The sequence below is a fragment of the Pseudonaja textilis genome, chromosome 1 (assembly GCF_049901715.1).
Source record: "Pseudonaja textilis isolate UNSWEBS1 chromosome 1, rPseTex1.2, whole genome shotgun sequence".
Classification (NCBI taxonomy): domain Eukaryota; kingdom Metazoa; phylum Chordata; class Lepidosauria; order Squamata; family Elapidae; genus Pseudonaja; species Pseudonaja textilis.
The window spans coordinates 99,542,768-99,562,591 of NC_141990.1; the positions used below are offsets into that span (position 1 = coordinate 99,542,768).

Here is a 19,824-nt window from a genome sequence, read left to right on the forward strand (position 1 = left end):
ATTAGATAATAGAAAAAATGGTCATAACAGTAATTAGATAGGATCTGCCTGGCTAAGTAATAACTGAAATGTGGTCACTGAAGGGCCCAAAGAGATAAAAAGTCCAGGAAAGAAGTTTATAAAGCAAAAGTTAATGTTTGTTAAAACATACTGCCAATCTTACCCAAGCTTGTTGATAACCTCGTTGGGGTTGAGAAACACGGCTCTAGACAAAAAAAGAAAAGGAAATCCTGGAGAACTAAGGAAGGGCACAGTCACATTCAATATAGTCAGCCCAGCTATAGCAATTAACTTGTTATTTCTTTCTTGAACCAATTCTTGGATTCAGGCACACATTTGGAATTCATCGCTAAGAGAATACTGAGAACAAGACTAGCTGAGCTTCTCCCCTGTTTATAAACTTTAGGGGCTATTGGAAAAAATCCCTCTCTGGGACTGCTGCATGGATCAGTCAAGCAAAATTATCTGATATTCTAGATCTAACCAGTGAGATACTGAAATCATTGGGTAGATTGAAGGCCCCCTGTCATGGTCTCCCTTAATGGCAACTGAACTCAAATGTATAATTGTTGTGTTGTGCCCTATGCTGGCACGGCTACAATGTAAGTCCAGGAAAAGGTAAAAGATCTGCTGATAAGTATAGCAAGATATGGAATAGCTTACCTTCAGAAGTTGTGGGTGCAACTTCTCATCACTGGAGGCTTTCAAAAAGAGATTGAAAAACCATTTGTCTGAAATGGTATAGTGTCCATAATCATTTGGACTTCCCCATGTTGACCTTTCAGAATGAAGGCAATGACCTTTTCCCCGTTTATGGTGAAGCAAGGAAGGAAGAATTTTTAAATGCTAATAAGGTTTATTATTCTCATTGATTATTATGCTCAATCCAGCTAATGGTGTTGTGTAAACATATTAGCATAAAGTTCATCATTGCATGATTATTTTCCATCCTGTCCTGCTGTGGAAGGCATGGAGTTGTCTATATTTAGAAATTGGCTGATCCTTGGAAATTAGGCCACACAGGTCTGCTATGAATCTTTGTGAGTTTTCCAAAGAATTTTAGTTGTATGGGGGGCCGTTGTTTACACAGGGGCAGATGTATAAAGATACTAAACCATGGTCACGCTGTTTCTGATCTTTTGATTCTGTAATACTTCCAGCATTTTTAATAACTACATGACCATTAGAGTCTCAGGAAGTCAAGCATTTCTTGGCGTGGAAATAAAATGACTGGGAAACTTGCTCTGGTTGAATTTTGGCCTGTTGCACAGCAGTGGAAAAGCACAAATCATAGCTGGAGATTCCAGGGTTTACTAAGGACATGGCTGTAGTGTAGCATTATCCCTCAGCAGATTGGATCTTAAATATTGATGCTTTCTCCACCTTTTCTTGATACCTGAGGAAGATCAATATTACAAGTTATGGGATGCTTGTGTCTGATAAATATTCATATGGAAAAGAAGAAAAGTAATGTTTAAATAGGTATCTGGGTAATGGGTGAGGTTGATTTTAGCCTATCTTGTCACAGTCAAATTTGATATTTGCTTCAGTTAGACGCAGACTTTTCTCTTTGGGTACAGATGCTAGATGTTTTAATTTACCTTTACTATAATTTTATCCATTTGGTTTAAACACGGCATACTAAAGGCTTGTGCAAAGCGTCCATTTTATTAAAGTTTACTCTTTTTTTAATGGAAGCAACAATTTGGACAAATTTTTAAAATATATTTCGAGAATAAAAACTAATTGAAATTTTTTTAAAAGTCCACAGAAAAAACATTTTGCCAGTCCTCATGTAAATATTCCCTGCTGTCTTTCTGCTTGCACTTTAGGTTAGAACTTGGATTCAGGAAAACAGGAAAACAAATGCCAATTTTTTTTAGTAATTGTTTTCAAAATATTTAACAAAATGGCAATATAATTTTACCATGTGCTTCCATGATGCATTAGTTATATTGACCCTCTCCATAATACTAATCCTGTACTTAAAAACCTGCACTAAATTATATTAGTAGCAAATTAAATAGGACTATTTCTGAAGAAATGAAGTTATAGATGGTAAATATTATGAATTTTCTGTCTTCCTTTGCAGATACCAGGCGTTGATTTACTTTGCCGCTGTGTTTCAATCAATTTCTTGTGGTATCCATTACCTGTCTTCTGTCTTCTTGGCTGTAACACCAAAGTTTGTATGTAATGTTGCTGGAAATGTGAGTCGTGTCCTCATTTACAATTCATCTCATTCAAACATAGAGGATGCTTGGAGTCTCTGGACATCAACACAAAGCTACATCTTGGTCCAGCTGGAAAATGGAGACATTTGGGAGCTTAATCAATGCAGCAGGTCTAAACGAGAAAATGCCTCAAGATTTACTTATGAATATAGTGGCAGCAAAACTGATTTTCACTGTACTGATGGATACATCTACGATCACACCAATTGGCAGAGCACCATTGTAACTGAGTGGGATTTGGTCTGTCAGCAAGAATGGCTTGCAAAATTAACCCAGCCAACATTTATGCTGGGAGTCCTTATCGGAGCTGTAATCTTTGGAGATCTTGCCGACAGGTATAGTATGGGGTTTGCAAAAAATTGCTTGGAGGACTTGAGATATCTCCTTGCTCTTGAACTCATTTACCTTGGGAAAATGTCTTTATACTTTCCAGAGAATATTGGAGTGATAGTTGAATTAACATAATACAAGTCGCAATTACAGGAGCTCCCTCATGCAGCATTTTCTCTGTTGCTGACATATTTTGTCTTCACAGACATTTGGCCTTCAGCTTCTAAGAAGCTTTTCTGCTCACCTTTACATTCCACATTTGAGTTAGTCTAAAGTTAGCAAAAGTAAAGAAAACTTCCTCCTCTAAAGTTGCATGTACCTAGGGTTTTATTTAAACCAATTAGCACCATTTATGCAAAAAAACAGTATTATTTCCCATTGGGGCTAATTGATTCCTAATATGCTATGATTGCAAATGTAAATAGTGGGATCCAGTTTAAGTTAGATGGAAATTCTGTACAAAGCTGCATGAATTGTTTTTACCAATAAGGTCTAACTGAGCTGTGCCTTACTTCCAACATATCTGTCTCTGCTATCAGCTGGATTTCTTCCCTGCTGATGCATACTGCAGCAAAAAGCACAGAGCAGCATAACTTTTAGAAAAACAAATAAATATGGATTCAATTTCTGTCCCTTTGTAGGAAAAGTAAACACTTTTCTGGATGTTGACTCTGCTTAGGTTTATTTGCATCTGGCTTGAAGCCTGGAGCTCCAGTGCTTTTAGGAACTACTTGCCCTCATGTCTTTCTAAGCTTCAGCAACTTTTGAGATATTCCAAGTCAAGACCTACAAAGATTTCAACAGGACGGAAGAAATAACAGCCAGCTACTCAGATGGCTGGGATGCTATCGAAGATGGCTGCTACCAAGATAACATGATCTAATGCCCTTGTCAATTTGACTTATTACCTTGGGCAGTCCAGACTATATTTGTCCTGCCATGCAAATATGACCAGGGCTGTGCTGCTGTCTTAAGGTTGTTTAACACAGCAGTGGATACTGATTTTTTTTTTTTAATGAAAAATATTCAGAAATGTAGATGGCTCAAAATATTAATTGACTCATCTTTCTCTGCTCATAGCCTAATGATTCTTGATTTTGATTCCATTGGGTGAAAGTTCATGAACCTTCCTGGCACACACACAAAAAATACAACACCATTATAGTCTGATGCAGCTGTTTTTCCCCTATATAAATTTGCTGCCAGGGCAGCACATGGCTCTACAAGGATGGTGCCTGCTGTAAGTTTTAAACAAAGACATCAGAGAAAAACAAAGTAGAAAAATCTTTTCAGGGGTATGCAAGGACAAGAGGAAAATGTACGTGCAGAACCATGAGCCTGTGTAACATCTTGCAAAAGCAATATTTTGACAGCATGACAAAATGAGGTTCATCATTTTATTGGGTTCTTGATGCTCTCTGGCTTTGGTTTTTTTTCCCATGTAGTTGTTTAATTGCCAGACTAGGTACCGCCATCAGTTCTCTGACATAAGGAAGTGACTCTCCATGGGAAGCTTAGAATTTTGGCAGTAACAATAACACTGAGGGCCGGGAACAGGGAGGGCATCTTTGTGATTTCAGTGCAAACTCAAAACTACTCCAAATGTGAGATTGACACTCATGGAGCATGTGTCAAATGTGTTCAGCGTAGAAATATAGACTTATAATCATACATTTTACAGAGTCTCTAGAATGGACTAGGCAACTTATGGTTCCCCAAATGCAGCTGAAGCACCATTCTTGGCACTGCTTGAAAGCATGGACAAGAGTGAGGCCAGATATCTGCCAGACATTGTCCACTGCAGATGTAGAAGTGTGCACAGTTTGTGCTTATTATTGTACATAAGGGATTCTAGAAGTAAAAGCTGTTGCTGGATTGGAATAAATGTTTTGGTTGTGAAGAAATAGTGTAAGCTTTGTAGAGAAATCTTGAAAATGAACCTGGATCTTCTGAATGTATTTATGTTAAATACGATGGGAAAAGTAAGACCAGCTACTTGTAAAAGAGCATTATTATTATGGAACGATTTCATATCTGTAAGTATTTTCTGGTGTTTATTAGTACAAGATCAGATAATACATTGGTTGTTTATTTTAATTTGTTATTTTTATATTGCATCTTCTCTCCAGTAACCTAAGGCACTCTTTCCTCAAGTATTTTTCCACAACAAACCAGTTAGAGAAGTTGAGCTGAGGGAGGGACTGATCTCCATTCTGTGGTGGAGATAAACCCGAACTTAAATCTCTTGGCTGAACACCAACATTCTAAACCAAAGAAGGCATCCTCATTCCTTGATGAAATGGATGTATATTTAGCATACATTTGATATTTTACTTGAATAAAAATTACGGTAATAGGGATTCCATTAAGATTAAATGGTAAAATACCAGTTGGATTTTCTGCTATTTTTTTTAAAGATTACAACGCAAATACTGCACATGAGTTACATCACAGTAGCACAGTGTAGCATAGTTTATATCATTCTGTAATAATAATGTACTCTATGGAAGTATTAATCAAGCAGGATTTGTCATAGATAAGAGGATGAACATTGAACCTTATTAATATAAATACCTTTATATGACACTAAGGAGGATTTTGCCATAATCTTTTCATTAGATGTTGAAAAAATTCTATTGGCAATACTGTACTTACCCCTATGGAAGGGTTGCTTTTAACTTCCTGAAAAGAACAGAAGAGTGTGTGTTTAAAACAAAGGAATGGGCTGAAGTGTAAATGATTGGCGTATTAGATAGCCTAGCAATTAAGATCCGCTTGCCTAATGAATTTTAACCTTTTCTGAATGTGGAGACAGGTTTCTCTTGCTCTGATATCTTTCCCTGCCTAAATCCTTCCCCAGGTTTATTTCAGTTCTTTTTCCTTCTAGCACAGCTACCCCTTTCTCTGTTTTTATTTCCATTCTTGCTGCTCCTACCTCCTGTTTTCCCTACAACTACAACTCTGTGAGCTGAATTGGGCTTAGAATGGCTGTGTGTGAATATGTAGGTTTATATGCTTCAAGACCGACCAACCGACTGACTGACAGACAGACAGACAGTGGATATAGATGGATGGATAGATAGATAGATGTTGCAGTTTGTTTTTTGCATATTCTTTGTTTTGGGGGATTGTCTTTAATTCGTTTTTGGTAATTATGGTTCCTATTTTTTTTTTCAATTATTTTTTCTTTCAAGTAGTAACTTGTGTATTTAATATTAATTGTTTCTCTGTTAAGTTTGGCTGAAGATTCATGATTTATTTGGGGTAACTGCCGGAATCCTGACACTGACTTGGTAACTGACTGTAAATAAGTGCAATTACTGGTAGTTTCCATTATTACAGCAATTCAATGAGATATTTTAGGTGCTGTGGATTTTGCTGTTTTTTTCTTTCCCTTGCCTCCTTTTTTTCCTTTTCTATATAAAATAAGAGAACCTTTTCAAAGTTTGTTGAATTATGTACTCTGAAATAAACACAGTTATTCTGAGTCTATCAAATAAACTCTTCTGTTTAAAAAAATATGACGAATATAATGAATCCTAGTCTAGTCACATTGTTGCAGCATGCAGCAGTATACTGTTAAGGGCAATATGCTGACTCTGTAAACTGCTTAGTGACAGCCTGCAAAACACTATGAAGGGGTATATAAATCTAAGGGCTATTGCTGTTTCTCACATACTGTTGTAATTTGTTAGAAGCCAAGGTAACATTTCCGAAGATTGTAGAGAGATTTGATAGCGAATATCAAATATTTGTTAGTTCAGGTGTCTGTTTGTCCAATGCAGTGTCTGCAATATTTATTATTACACTTGTTATTTACAGGCTGGGGAGACGGTACATCCTGTGGATCACAAGCACCGGACAGTTTATATTTGGCATTGCTGTGGCATTCACATTTAACTACAACAGTTTTGTGATTGTCCGTTTCCTTCTTGCAATGGTAAGAGTACAAGCTTATCTTCTTTCAAAGGAAATAATTTGCGTAACTTTTTTTTAAAACTGATGTTTCAAAAAATACAAGTGCTGCATTTCCCAATCAAGTTAAAACAGTGTTTAGAGTTTTTTTTTTGAAAAATAAAATGGTTTACTATGGATCTAATCCTATTAAGATAAAATGCAATAAATGAAATAAAGATAACATTTCATGCACTTTCCTTCAAAAACAATGGACCACGTAGCTTATAATATAGACACGGTCTCAATCCAGCCAGAGAGTTAAAGATGGAGTGGTTAATTTTTCTGATTTCCTTTCTCCTAAATGAGGAATCTTAGATGGCAAATTCCCCCCTATTTTATATATTCTTGTACTGTGCAAGAATTCAGGGACGTAAATGTGGACTGCCCTATGTTTAAATCCTTTTGCCTAACTTCTTTTCTATGGGGAAAGCTCTGTGCTGAGAAACCGATTGGCCAAACATCACCTGATACATTTTGTGACCATCAGATCTGAATCTGGACCACGGTTCCCTGCCCCAGGTCCACGTTATTATAACTTGCCACCAGGTGTGAAATTCAAAAATTTTCCCTACCAGCTCTGTGGGCGTGACTTGGTAGGCGTGGCTTGGTGGGACTCAGTCTCTAAAAGGAAGAAGGCGGGTGTGCGTGGGTGGGGCCAACCGATTCAAATCGTCCCTACCACCTGTCCTGAGGTGGTGCGAGGTGGTTGAATTTCACCCCTGCTTGCCACCCAGGCATCCTTTGGCTGAACTGTGTCCACATTAGTTTCCAGTATTTATTCAATTTAGATATTACCCATTTCACTTCTCACAGTATCGTGCACTCTCACTATTATTGCGCCATTCATTATTGTAGCACCACTTTCCCCGTTAAGAAAGGTGCCTTCCTGTTTTGAGCATGTAGCATCCCTGACCATCTATTTTTTTTTTAATTACAAAAAAATCTTAGAGGGAGTCTAGAATGAAGCCGTTTTCTTTTACCTGTCTTTTTTCCCCCTCCTAGGTTTCAAGTGGCTACTTGGTGGTAGTGTTTGTTTATGTGACTGAATACACGGGCATCAAAGCCCGCACCTGGGCATCCATGCACATCCATTCTTTCTTTGCTGTGGGAATCATGGTGGTGGCTCTTGTGGGCTATTTGGCACGGACCTGGTGGGTCTATCAGATCTGCCTTTCTGTTGCAACTCTCCCATTTGTCTTGTGCTGCTGGATGCTCCCAGAGACACTTCTCTGGCTGCTCACAGAGGGAAGATATGAAGAAGCACAAAAAATAATTAATGTAATGGCAAGATGGAACAAAGTAAGCACTCCTTGTAAAATTGCCGAACTGTGCCCGATGCAAGATGATCTTGTCAATAGCAGAATGGGGGATCATGACAGTTCTCCCATGAAGAAGCACAACATCTTAGATCTGTTCCATAACTGGCACATTGCAAGAAGGACAATTACAGTCTGGCTGATTTGGTTCACTGGGAGTTTAGGATATTATGTATTCTCCCTCAGTTCTGTGAACTTTGGAGGCAGTGAATTTTTAAATCTGTTTCTCATAGGTAAATATTGCTTGATGTAACTTATTGCACTTGGAACAGAAATACATGTCCGGGGATTATCACTGTTGCTGGTTACTTCCAATCCTAGGTCCATGCTGGGATGGTAGCCATTCCGTAAACTGTAACTTTATACAAATGGGTTAGCCAGGGAATTGTGTAACCATGTGCTTCATGGAATACAAATCGTTGTAATGAATACACATTTCAAGCAGGATTGGGGTCACTAGAAGAAGGTTGGAAGGGCTAGCCTGGTCCTCTTAAGATTTCCTCGTAAAGATTCGGTTTTCATTAAGACATGATCCCTTTTCCATTTGGCAATTTAGGGAGAAGTACAGTAAGCAAGGAATTCTCTCCCATTTGTTCAGTGAAATGTAACGCAACTAAATATCTCTGAACATATAGGCCATTCTCCTGCAAGTAGTTTTAGTAGTAATTTTATTAAAAATTGCAATTACAACACTAAAAACTTAACACAAAATTTAAAAAAATGAAAAAACAAGTGTAGTAAAGAAAGAAAAATAGAATAGAAAAAAAAAGACTATAGTAAAGAAAAATAAGGAAAAAAAAAAATATATATAAAAAGTGGCTTCCCCCATCAGCGCAAGTATAAACAATTTTAGTAACTTACCACCTTCTCCTACAATTAACCAAACAAACCATCTCCTCTTCCCATAACCTACCTCTTGTTTATGAACCACCCTTTCCCAACCCTTTAAGCCTGGAGGAACCCTTTAAATATTTTTCAGGCTTTGGGGAATCTCCTACCCAGTCAAGCCAGAAGTTACAAAATTATTATATTTGTTTCGTATGTTGGTTGGCATATATGTATTAACAGTGTTCTTAAACTAAACATAATAAAACTTTTTCCTCCCCCTGCTCCCCCCCCTGCATTTTTGTGGCTGCCGCTGGTGCCTGGGTCAGCCCAATCCCAGATATTTTGTGCCTGCCATGTGATGGACACCACCCACGCAGCTGTTGCACCTGCAGAAATGTAGGCGCACACCTGCAAGGAAGGGTACACAGCCAAGAAGGCCCAGCGGCATCTCTCACACATGTGCTTTCTCGTCACCTGCTTCTCCTCCTCCTCCCTCTCTCCCCCCTTGGCATGTGCTTTGCTCATGTCTCTGCTTGCATCGTCATGCACAATCCCTATCCCTGCCTAGGATCCACATAAGCTCTGCTGGGCCTGTCCACTGTTGGAAGTTGGAGGTCACCTCCCTTCTATCTCTGCTGTTTTTAAAATGAGTCATAATCTCCCAGGCTGGCTCTGGAAAGGGGAGTGTGACTCTTTTTTGAGTTTTGCCCATCTGGGTTTTAGGTGTGGCAGCTGTCTCTCCTTAATTACAACTGCCCATCCCATCAGATCTGGAAAGGAGAGGCATACTATGGATACCGTCAGTTAGGAAGCAACATTTGGCAGGTCCCAGGAGATGGGGCTTCTCTGCCCTGGCAGTTTATGGAACATCTTCTCCCCTGAAGCGAGACTGGCTGTGTTCCCACTGATTTTCTTAAAATCCTTGAAACGTGGTGATGCCATCAGGCATGTGGACCCCAGGGGACCAGTGAGATACAGAAGTGGCTCCATTGCTATGATCATCTGCTGTTCTTTCTTAGCTTTGCGTTTTTTAAAGTTTATAACACAATAATAATTGCTTTTTATTAACATTTAATCTTGTTCCATGCCAACCAGAATCACTTTTTTGTGAGATGGGAGGCCACATAAATTTGAAAATGAAAATCATAAAAACCAATTTTATATTCCTTTTATTTTTAACAATCTTGATCTTTAGTCCCTTCAAATAATGTTGTTAGGACTTGATTTCCTTTAATCTTTTCTTTGTCTTGTCTCACAAAATTCTTCAAAACTTGAACAAGCCTCTTTTGTAAATTCAATATAGAAAAATTATCCAGGCCGTTCTCTTAGTTTATTACTTGTAATCCCTTTTAATTATTAAGAAATGCATGTCCAACATAACATCATTTTCTGTATCATTTTTGCTGTCTGTCATTTTAAAATCCATTTTCAACTCCATCTTGATCTTGTCAAGTAAAACTTGTTCCTCTTCCATAAGACCTTTTAAACACAATCGATTATTAGAATGCAGATACTCTTACAATTTAACTTCTGGGTCCATTGTTCAGAAATATCCTTCAATATGTTCTATGTTGAAATATTTTGATTCATTCTGTAATAGCAAGTTGAGTTTGAGCATTCTACTCTTTAGATCCTTCTAGTTTCCAATTTTTAAAATCTTATCTTTAAAAAAAATCAACACAAGATTATTTTTCCATGGGAAGGATTCTTTATTATTAATTCCAAAATCTTGTTTCAAATTTATTTGGAACCTTAGTCTTTTTGTAACTTTCTAAAATCAAAGTTTTAATCACCCTTTTGCTGTTTATACCAAAAAAATATTTTATAAGTTCTTAAATTTGTAGTTAAATCTTTTTTTTTTGTTAAGGGTTTAATTGAAAGTCACCTAGTGGTGTAAAACGTGTGGATCCAAAAGTTCCTAATAGCTGAAAAGCAGTTCGCACACACACACACACACACACACACACACACACATGAATATGATTAGAAAAGTAAGTATTGAAGTTATTGTCATTTGAAAAATGCCAATTGTGGCTTAAGCAGGATGATTATTCCCTTGTCTTCCAGAGCTCTCTTCTGTAAATACAGTCTATACTTGTAGATTTATGTTCTGACTGTCCAGTGTTGTTTTCTATATCTTGTTTTCCTGCTCAAAATATCTGGCTATTGCTGGCTAATTTTAATTGGCTGATCTTGCCCCTCACATAAGTAAATTCATTTAATCATAATTCAGAATTTCTAATATGCAACCTTCATTTTTCAGGTTCTGCAGACATGGTCAGTTGGGTAGTGGGGATGTTTATATAGCCTTTTGCATGAATTCTCATTCTTCCTCTGACATCAAGATGAGAAAAATCAACTGTACAAAAACATATTATGCACTGCATGTTGAATTGTATGCATACCTAGTAGACATGCATCTGCTAACTTACTTAAATAAGTAACTTAAAGAGCAAACAATAAGCCAGTGGCTCTCAACCTTTTCTTCACCACGGACACTCACCAAGACTTAATTCAAAATTTAAATCAAAACATTTCTTCAAGCCCTCAAGCACCCTTCCTCTAGGCAGATCACAGGTTGAGAACCACTACAATAAGTTAAATGCATAACATGTCCGAAAGGAAAGTTAATTCCATATTAGTAAAATTTACACCCACACCCACCAACTACTACAAAGAGCAGGGTAAAGAAATCTTGATATACAGAAACCGGACGGCTATTTTCCCTTCTGTTGTGAAGGGAAAGAAGGGAAAACTCTTCTGCAGAGTTTTCAAGAATTCTTGAAAAAGGAATTCAATATTCTGTAAATAATAGTTTAGGCTTGGAAGGAAGGAAGTAGTGAGAAAGAAACTCAAGTTTACCCCACCTTGATTCTTTTTAATACAAGAGGAAGGTGAAAGAATTTATATCAGGGTTTCAGGATTTTTAAACTACTTTCCAATTGTACTGATAGTGCCTGTTTCCTGACCAGGCCTACCTCAAATCTTGACATCTCTATCCAGTGAAATTCTGCCCGATTACTTTAAAATAAAGAAAGATACGTTTGTGGCACATGCTTAACCATTTTCCCCATCCCAAATAACAAGATGCAGTGGAAATCATACTAACTCAATTGTTATGATTCAGACAAGTAAAGGATCTTTAAATCCTCCTGGGGAATGTTCAGTCTGTGCTTAGATTCCTTATGTTGAAATTAGTGTGCCTCAAAATGGTTCAGTTTACATAGATTGTTCCTGTTTGTTGGGACCATTCAGGATCAGTATATACATACAAATATACATGGTATTCAGCTTTGTTCAGGTATCTTTCCACGTCATTATAGTTGTGCTTTTAAAGTTGTACTTAGATGAACACAAAAATGCAGTAAAAAAGCTGGAACACACTTCCTCACTAGTCCAATACATGAAAGCCACAGGTCACAGCATCGACTTCAATGGCACCAAAACCCTAGCCACTATAGAAAACCCCAGCTACAGAATTATCAGAGAAGCCATAGAGATTGAAAAAAGATCTAAAGCATGAATAGAAGAGATGACTCCACCATACTGTCAATTATCTGGAAGCCTGCACTCTCAAACAAAAAAATCTCCACACCACAAGCCAGCCAAACACCTGGGCACAAACAGACCACCCTGATACCTCCAGCTCAAACACACCCCAACCAGGCACCCAGATGAAACCTAGCTTCCTAATAAATGATAGTCGTCTGTTTACTCGGAGCCAAGCTGCACTAAAAGGCTCCAATACAGGAAACACAATGTTGCCAGCCAATCAAGACAAAAATAAGCTACAAAACAGACACCAATCAGGATGAAGAAAAAACCATTCTGGCACTGCGTAGGCTAGCACCAAATTTAAAACAGAAACGGCTGTGAAAGTCTGACTCACAGACGAACACAATACAGAAGCCTGATGATGGCAGATGAGATTCTGCCAAAACATTGCTACAACTTTAAAAGCACAACAATAATGACGTGGGAAAATACCCAAACAAAGCTGAATACCATACATATAAATATCTGCAAAAACTTAAGAAAACAAATACAAATATACAGTATATACACTCAAATCAATTGACTTATCTAAAGTGTTTTCTCTTCCACACTAAGTAAATATTACAAGATGAATAGTCACCATTACAAAGTTTTGTCCAAAGATACGATTAAGTCTTGAAGAGGTCTTTTCTTTAAAAAAGACATATTGTAGAGGTAAGAAGGATAGCCAGTTTCCATTTCCCTGGAGCATTTTCCTCAATGGCAAGTGCATTTTTGTAAATTACGTTCAATATTTGCACTAACTTTGTGAGATAGGCAAATCTTATTACTCCCATTTTGAGGCCGAAGAAGAATGAGATATAGAGGCTTATCTACCTATGTTAACTTTCCCCAACCCAACCTTGTTCAGATTTAATTCCAATTTCCATAATTCTCAGTCAGCATTCTTGTGGGGTAGGAATTATGGGAGTTGAACCAATATGCTTAGAAGAAACAGTCAAAAAAACAGGCTGAAAAACTCAGTTTATATTTATTGGGGATATTACGAAATGCAAGGACTTAAGTATGCCACCAGGACATTTGAGTGAAAAAGAGCTATAGGAGATAGAAAAACTGCAGGGAAGTATTAATGTTGTTGTGTCTTTATACTCTTAAGACCTTTCTAAAAACACTCATTTTCTAATGGCAGGTGCTGTGGAGCTTCCAGCATATGCCATTGCCTGCCTGGGAATGGAAAAAATAGGGCGAAGGAACACCCTGATCCCATTCCTCATCACAAGTGCAGTGATCTGTGGGATAGTGATGCTCATACCTCAGGTGAGTAACTCACACCAAGATCCTATAGGAACACATTTGATGTATTTAATTTGCACTGCTTTATTAGGTTTCCCACATTGAGCCAAAGGTATCTTTCCACTCTGTTGACTTGAAGTGAATTAATATTCCTTTATCAGTGTAATGTTCCTATGAACATGTTTACAGGGACCTTAAAAATGTAATTGCAAAATCTTGCAAGAGCATTGAAATTGGCAAACAAATAGTTCTTATGATGGCTGACGGCTTATGATGATGGCTTTTATTATTTTAGTTTTGCTAGCTTACAGAGTTTAAATTCAACATTCTCCCAGGATAGTCACTAACAAATCTTATTTCGGGTTGGGAATTTGGTCAAATAAAACTGTCTTTAAGGATTTCTTCTAAAAAGAATGAGCGGTGGGAGACTTTACAGATTTCTGGAGTTCTGAAATATGGGGTTTATATACAGAAAACTGGAATTGAATAAAGGAAACCTGATTCTTGTCAATTGTGAATTAGATGAACAACATGGATTCTTTGTGTTTAGAAATCTTACCTGAATTCTGGTACACAGGGATAAAGCTAAATGTGAGTTCTCTCTCCACATGCTTTACAAATTGTCTTTCTTAATAGGATTTCAATACTCTGAGTATATCAGCAAATATGGCTGGAAAATTTGCAATAGGAATTGCATTTGGCCTTATCTACTTGTATACGGCAGAACTCTATCCAACAGTTGTACGGTGAGTTTTTTCCTCTCTTTACAGCTAGTGTTAACAGTATTAATATGTCACTTTAGTATTTTATGGAAAATATTTTCTGTTGCAACAGTAACCTCATAATTTGGACAATTCAAGTGAACAATGCCATTTTTGGTATTGTAGGTCTCTTGCTGTTGGAAGTGGGAGCATGATGTGCCGAGCTGGTAGCGTGGTTGCACCTTTTTGTGTCTATCTGTCAAGTGTTTGGATCTTCTTCCCACAGGTAAGTGCCGTATCTAAGAGTAACACCCAACTAAAATGAACAACAACATTCTTTCAAAGTCTGGGTCTGGAAACTACCAGCTGCTAAATTGATTTATCCTTCACTTGAAGGCTGTGCTAATATGTACGGTACTTTTTTTTCTCACTGTTTTGTCTGCCCTAACCTTTATTTTTAGAGAGATAATTGTAGCTAGGACAAGGCTTAGACATGCAATTCCACTGTAAACATGATTTGATGATTTGAAGTCTATGCATCTTAGAGTTGACAAGTTTGAAAAACATTGCTATTGTATAGACCAAGGGTGTCAAACTCCAGACCCGGGGCCCAGATCTGGCCCATGGGGTGCTAAGATCTTGCCCATGGGGTTGCCCTGGAAATAGTGATGGACTGGACCACGGTCCTCTGCCAGTGAAAATGTGGCCTTCCCGAGCTCTGTTTTTGCTTGCAGAGGGTTGCAGGAGGCCGTCCCGGCCGAAAACGGAGCTCCGGACCCCATTTTCTCTGGCAGAGCACTCAGGCCACAGGTGCCCCCAACACAAGTGATGTCAAGCTGGACATGCCACCCTGGCCATGCTCATCCCAGCCCCTGAGGTCAAACACAACCCTGATGTGGCCTTCAATGAAATCAAGTTTGACACCCCTGGTATAGACCCATCATATCTTTGCATTGAGGGGAGAATGTATTACTGATCATAACATGGATTATACTGGTGTGCTTTCAGCCATAGGACAAAGGTACCAGTGCCCACTTGTAGAATTAACTTTAACAGAAATTAGGCAGGCCTCCAGCATGATGCATTTTTGCTGGAAATTTAATTCTTTATTTACCTTCCCTTGATTTTACTAGCTGCCCCACCTTTGGTAATTTATTTTAACATTGCTAGTTTAAACAGCTTTTGTTTTGTCTTACTTATGATTGAATTGGTATAATTATTGCCATTTTACTGAAACACAATATGAACAATTTGAAACAGCTATATTATGATCATACTTTTAAACAACTATTCCTAGGGCCACAAAAATCCCAAATAAACAAAGCAATGTAGGAAGAACAATTAAAAAGCTTAAAGCAGAAAACTGTGATTTAGACTATTGGAGCTGATGCCGATGGCTCTTTGTGACAGTTTAAGAGCAAATTAAAATACTTCCTTTTAGCCAAAAATTTAAGAAAAACATTCAAAAGTTTCTTCAGCTGGGCTTTAATGTATTGGACGTAAACAGGTAGTCCTAGACTTATAACCATTTGTTGACCAACTGTCCAAAGTTACAGTGGCATTGAAAAAAGTTAATGGGCCTTACACTTTCTACCTTTGTAGGATATTGTTGATCCCAAATTTGGGCACTAGGCAACTGGCATGTATTTATGATGTTTGCAGCATTCCGGGATCATGTGATCTCCATTATGACCTTCCCAGCCAGTTTTGACATGCAAAGTCAATAGGGGAAGCAACTTAATGGGATCACACGATTTACAAATGCAGTGATTCACTTCACAATTGTGGCAAAAAAGGTTGCAAAATCAGGGAAGATTCACTTAATTTGCCTTGCTTAGCAATGGAAATACTGGCCCCCATTCTGGTTGTACATCAAGGACTAGCTGTATAAAAGCCACCTAGACTTGTTCATGCGATTCCAGATATCAATGTTCCAAACGTATAGTGGCAGCAATGGGTGCATTTCAGTGGTATAGAATTCTATTGCATTATCTCTCTTTCAAGCTAATATTCTCATTTGAATGCTGTTTTTCTTTTTCTTTTAGCTGATCATTGGAATCATGGCCTTCTTGAGTGGTGTGTTAACACTGATGCTGCCAGAAACACTTGGAAAACCATTGACAAACACGTGGGCAGAAGCTGCAGAGCTAGATGACCAGGTCACCAACAAAAGCCATTCAGAAAAAACTGTTCCAGCACAAAACGATTCAACACTGGAGAAAATGGAAATGCTACACCAAGGAGCACGAGGCACTGATTGATAAAACCATCCCTTTGGTTTTAGCCAGCTTGTGTGGCTTTATCTGCAACATCTTAACAGACGGTCCATGGTATCATGTAACTGGAACATTTTCTTGCTTTCTCAAGAAGGGAGACATATAATCTAATTCCTTGTTCGGGATGCTTTTCTGAGTCATCTAGCTAGTAACTGGAGTAATGTGAATTTTAATTTTTGAGACACACACAGAGAAAAGGTTCTCTTTCAGAGTTCCTGTTACTGTTTCTGCCTGCTTATTTTGAAAACCTGTCTCAGAATTCCTTATATCAGCAACAACCAGCACGAGAAGACACAAAGTAGAAACTCATGATTTCAGGAAGAAGTATGGCAGTATAGGAACACTCACATTGTGTTGCAGTGGTTTCTCTGTACATGGAAGATGCAGTTGTATTTTCTATGATTTTGTCTCCTTACTTAGCAATGTCATCAGTTAAGGAAAAGAAACAGGCATTCTATAACTTTCACGCACCCTGTCCTAGGTATCAGCATTATGCAGATGGAAGAAAATACTGTTTCTTGATGTAGTTTTAGTACAGTCGGAAGAACACAACTGAAATCAGATTGTATTAAAAATAACACTCTTCAAAATGTCTAATAACTTACACAGTCTAGAAAATGCTTATATATGTCAATTCTTATTACAAAATTGAACACCTCAGCAAATTTGGGGGGGAAGGAGCCTAGGAACATTTTGAAGAAAATATGCAGAGATTGTCAAGAAAACCAAGAACAAATGGAAATATAATAAATAAGAGAAGTGGAAAACAACATATGTAGAAGGGGAAAAACCAAGAAAGTCCAGTTGCCTTTTTAACAGCACCTTTGGAACAACCAGGACCTGGATGATTGAGAATTTCCATAGATATACATACAGAATTGGGGGAAAAAACACCTTTGTGAGGTTAGGCTCCAGGTATTCCATCAGGACCCTTATACACTGCTCAAAAAAATAAAGGGAACACTTAAACAACACAATGTAACTCCAAGTCAATCACACTTCTGTGAAATCAAACTGTCCACTTAGGTAGCAACACTGATTGACAATCAATTTCACATGCTGTTGTGCAAATGGAATGGACAACAGGTGGAAAGCATAGGCAGTTAGCAAGACATCCCCAATAAAGGAGTGGTTCTGCAGGTGGTGACCACAGACCACTTCTCAGTTCCTATGCTTTCTGGCCGATGGTTTGGTGCTTTCACTCTAGTGGTAGCATGAGACGGAGTCTCCAACCCACACAAGTGGCTCAGGTAGTGCAGCTCATCCAGGATGGCACATCAATGCGAGCTGTGGCAAGAAGGTTTGCTGTGTCAGCGTAGTGTCCAGAGCATGGAGGCGCTACCAGGAGACAGGCCAGTACATCAGGAGATGTGGAGGAGGCCATAGGAGGGCAACAACCCAGCATCAGGACCGCTACCTCCACCTTTGTGCAAGGAGGGACAGGAGGAGCACTGCCAGAGCCCTGCAAAATGACCTCCAGCGGGCCACAGATGTGCATGTGGCTGCTCAAATGGTCAGAAACAGACTCCATGAGGGTGGTATGAGGGCCTGACATTCACAGGTGGGTGTTGTACTTACAGCCCAACACTGTGCAGGATGTTTGGCATTTTCCAGAGAACACCAAGATTGGCAAATTTGCCACTGGTGCCTTGTGCTCTTCACAGATGAAAGAAGGTTCACACTGAGTACATGTGACAAATGTAACAGGGTCTCGAGATGCTGCGGAGAACATTCTGCTGCCTGCAACATCCTCCAGCATGACCAGTTTGGCAGTGGATCAGTAATGGTGTGGGGTGGCATTTCTTTAGGGGGCCACACAGCCCTCCATGTGCTCACCAGAGGTAGCCTGACTGCCATTAGGTATCGAGATGAGATCCTCAGCCCCCTTGTGAGACCATATGCTGGTGCGGTTGGCCCTGGGTTCCTCCTAATGCAAGACAATGCTAGACCTCATGTGGCTGGAGTGTGTCAGTTCCTGCAAGACAAAGGCATTGATGCTATGTACTGGCCCACCCATTCCCCAGACCTGAATCCAATTGAGCACATCTGATACATCATGTCTCGCTTTGTCCAACAAGGCCACGTTGCACCACAGACTGTCCAGGAGTTGGGGGATGCTTTAGTCCAGGTGTGGGAGGAGATCCCTCAGGAGACCATCCGCCACCTCATCAGAAGATGCCCAGGCATTATAGGGAGGTCATACAGGCATGTGGAGGTCACACACACTACTGAGCCTCATTCTGACTTGTTTTAAGGACATTACATCAAAGTTGGATCAGCCAACTTTAATTTTGAGTGTAACTCCAAATCCAGACCTCCGTGGGTTGCTAAATTTGATTTCCATTGATAATTTTTGTGTGATTTGGTTGTCAGCACATTCAACTATGTAAGAACAAAGTATTTAATGAGAATATTTCATTCATTCAGATCTAGGATGTCTTATTTTTGTGTTCCCTTTATTTTTTTGAGCAGTGTACTTTGTTCCATGAGTGATGTTGCATGACCGTTGCATGTATTCTGATACATCATATTAATTCTGAGCAAAGCCCTTTGATGATTCTTGAGGGCTTTGCTAATTTAGTTTATTATCTTATTCCTTCTGGAAGGGAAACAGAGACTAATGGGTAAAACCAGCCTTTAAAACAGCACTTTCTCTCCTGCTATCCACCCTCCATCAGCTTCCCCAGCATGAGTCAATACTCTCTATCCGTACCCTCACACGCCTGGTTTTTGTGTAAGTCCATGTTTGGTGCTCTTGAAAATGGAGATACGTATGTGTGGGTTTTCTTTCATATAAATTTTATTGAATTTACAATTAAAAAAATAACATAACAACATTACATAAGAAACAGAGAGAGAAAAAGAAGAAAGAAGAAGAGAAAGAGAGAGGAAAAAAAAAACGCTCGGTCTTGCGACCGAAAAAGGAGAAGAAGAAGTATAAAAGAGAGAAAAACAAAAACAAAAAACAAAGAGACGGAAGAAAAAGAAAATACGTTAAAACCAGACAAATATTCTTTTTGACAGTCTACAAGATCAATTCTCCTACCTTACTTTAAATATACACATCTTATCGCTATTTATGGATATTTATGCTTATTTATGCTCATTAAACAGTTTATCTCTGATATAACCAATTATACCATGCATTCCAATTATTATCAAATGCTGAAGACTCTTTATTTTTAAGAGCTATGGTTAAATTGTCCATTTCTGCGCAGTCACATATTTTCTGAATGACCAATTGATCTGTAGGTAAACGGGATGATTTCCAGCACTGGGCAAATGCTAATCTGGCTGCAGTTAGAATATGAATTATTATGTATTTCGTCTTTTTAGGAAAATGTTTATCAGAGATCCCTAGTAGGAAGAACTCTGGTTTGTATTCAATTTGATC

General features: G+C 38.5%; 1 protein-coding gene across 2 annotated transcripts in view; it reads left to right on the top strand.

Annotated features, from left to right (window-relative positions):
* The window catches only part of SLC22A16 (solute carrier family 22 member 16), a 28,770-nt gene extending 11,746 nt beyond the window's left edge, over positions 1-17,024 (top strand). For both annotated transcript variants that reach the window (XM_026726614.2, XM_087912962.1), the window contains 7 exons: positions 2,093-2,569; positions 6,387-6,504; positions 7,524-8,070; positions 13,350-13,477; positions 14,090-14,199; positions 14,341-14,440; positions 16,200-17,024. In XM_026726614.2, coding sequence (XP_026582399.1) covers positions 2,093-2,569; positions 6,387-6,504; positions 7,524-8,070; positions 13,350-13,477; positions 14,090-14,199; positions 14,341-14,440; positions 16,200-16,415 — 1,696 coding nt within the window. In that variant the 3' untranslated portion in view covers positions 16,416-17,024. The remainder of the gene's footprint in view (positions 1-2,092; positions 2,570-6,386; positions 6,505-7,523; positions 8,071-13,349; positions 13,478-14,089; positions 14,200-14,340; positions 14,441-16,199) is intronic.
* The last annotated feature ends 2,800 nt before the right edge of the window (positions 17,025-19,824 follow it).